The following is a 2,203-nucleotide window of genomic DNA, read 5'->3' on the forward strand; positions in this document are numbered from 1 at the left end:
AAAAAAAAATTTTACCACTGTTTGATAGAAGAGATTAACAATAAGAATGTCCTCAAAGTAAGTATTTTTTGTTATTATGTCTGGATAGCACATGGTTCAAATATAGGGACAAACTGATTTCATTTCTATATTTTTTACTTCATTCCTTGTACTATTTTGTTCGGTAAAAGTCAATTTATACGTTGGAGAAATGGTCAATTTATACATTGGAGAAATGGTAAATTCATGAGTCTCAAAACTATCGGCACTATTTCTAAGTTATTCTAACTATTACTAAGTTATGGCAAGCTCGAATGCATGACAGAAAATTTCAGCATTTCAGACAATTATTATATCAGTAAATAGAAAAATTTGTCCTTAGAGGAATTATTAAAAATAAATGTAAGTATTAGATTAAATGAGTAAAAGCAATTCCAATATTGGGACTAGATCAACAACAAAAATATCGGGAATTACAAAAGGATAGTTTTCCACAATTAGAGATATCTTGAAAATCTGATTGAATTGCCTATTATGAAACCTTCGCTCAATTTTACGATTTACCGAATACAAAAAATAAAATCGTAATTTGGAAACAGTTGTGGCAAGATAAACCTAATGTAACTGATCTCTCCGCTGTTGATATGTTAAAAGACACGATAGGCTACTATGCATAAGGCTATTTTAGACAATCCTATAGCAACTTGAAACGAATATAGGAACCTGGCTATGAAGTCAGGTACCATGACGAAAAGTCGCCTTAGTACAGTGCTCCTCTAAAAATTCACTAAGAACATAGAAGACTTTTATAAAAAAAGTAGTTTATAAAACAAAACACCCAAGAAGAAGAATATATTTTTGTCTTTTAGTAAAGTATTAAAACAAATTGTATTTTATCTACAGTTCATATTCCCTATCTATCATCAGGCCCCCTCCCCAAAGCATTGGATTTAATTTTTATTTATTAAGAAAATATTTTGTAAAGTACGTGTGAATACCTGTATATATGTTTTCATTTTCAGGGTCTAAATGGCTGTGTATCATATTGGTTATATATGCATCCACCTGGACACTTTCAGAAAGTATTCCAAATAGTAATGCGGCAAAAATAAGCGAAGTTTTTAGATGGAAGTACATAGAATTCGACTATCCTTCCAAAAGTGAAAGGCAAGAGGCAATCGACAATGGAGATTTCATACCGGGACGTTCCCTGCTAATTGACGTAGATGTATATTATGGAAGTAAGTTAATACGTACATTCCTTTTTACAGAGAGATTTTTAACGTCACGGATTAATTAAAAATTAACAAATATCTATCTGTACGGGTGCGAAACTTGGACAGTGAGCGCGGCGGAAAAGAAAAAGTTAGAAGCGTTCGAAATGTGATGTGAATGATGAGGATCACGTGGATAGAGAAGGTTAGAAATGAAGACATTTTAGAAAGAGTCCATGGAAGTCAATAAGACATAGGCGAGATAGGTTCATAGGACACTTAGATATGAAGGTCTAGTCAGATATATTAGAGACAAAAAAAATCGGTTGTCTGTAAAGTCGGTTTACTGACGATAGCAGATAGTGACAACGTCATAAGAAAATACTGATGGAATGGTTTCATTTTTCAAAAGAAAATTTTAATTTTGTCTGATAGATAATTTGTATGGATATAGAGAAGGAGGTAAATGGAAATGTATTATTGTATAGCAGCTGTCTACGCGGACGCATCGCTCACTCGAGTAGGAGAGAGACACATGTCGAACGCTGCCGAACGCGGAGGCCGATTGTGCCTCTTTGTCGCTCGTTCCGCGCTCTCGCTTGCACTTCAAGCCTTAAAGGAACGCCTCAGAGCGAGGTAACGCCGCATGAGTCATGTTTTTTCGAATTACAAGACGTTGTCACGTCAAAACGGAAGTTAGGAGCCGTGAGGTAGACCTAGATTAGATTACTGTTCGTAAATAGTTAAGGGTATGGGTTGTTATAGTTTTACACCGAGCGGCATGGCCTAGAGGTCTAGACCATTGCTTAGCATTCGGGAGGACGCCGGTTCGATTCCGGGTCTGTCCGTCTGCCTTGGTCCAAGTTTTTCTGTGGTTTCCTTGGATCACTTAGGCAAATGCTGAGGCAGTAATATTCCACAGATAATCTTTCACTCTCTTCTGTCTTCATTTCGTCCGTCTCATCTTTCTCACCCGAACCACCACCCACCCATTCCCACGATTCCTGAAA

The 2,203-nt window shown here is 36.3% G+C and overlaps 1 protein-coding gene across 1 annotated transcript in view; it reads left to right on the top strand.

Moving 5' to 3' along the window:
• LOC112904134 (protein yellow-like) overlaps positions 1–2,203 on the top strand; it is a 23,510-nt gene that overhangs the window by 4,574 nt on the left and 16,733 nt on the right. Inside the window, exon 2 of the mRNA XM_025973443.1 lies at positions 1,002–1,220. Within this exon, the coding sequence (XP_025829228.1) occupies positions 1,002–1,220 (219 nt within the window). The remainder of the gene's footprint in view (positions 1–1,001; positions 1,221–2,203) is intronic.

Source organism: Agrilus planipennis, unplaced genomic scaffold (genome assembly GCF_000699045.2).
Source record: "Agrilus planipennis isolate EAB-ADULT unplaced genomic scaffold, Apla_2.0 scaffold67, whole genome shotgun sequence".
Lineage (NCBI taxonomy): Eukaryota > Metazoa > Arthropoda > Insecta > Coleoptera > Buprestidae > Agrilus > Agrilus planipennis.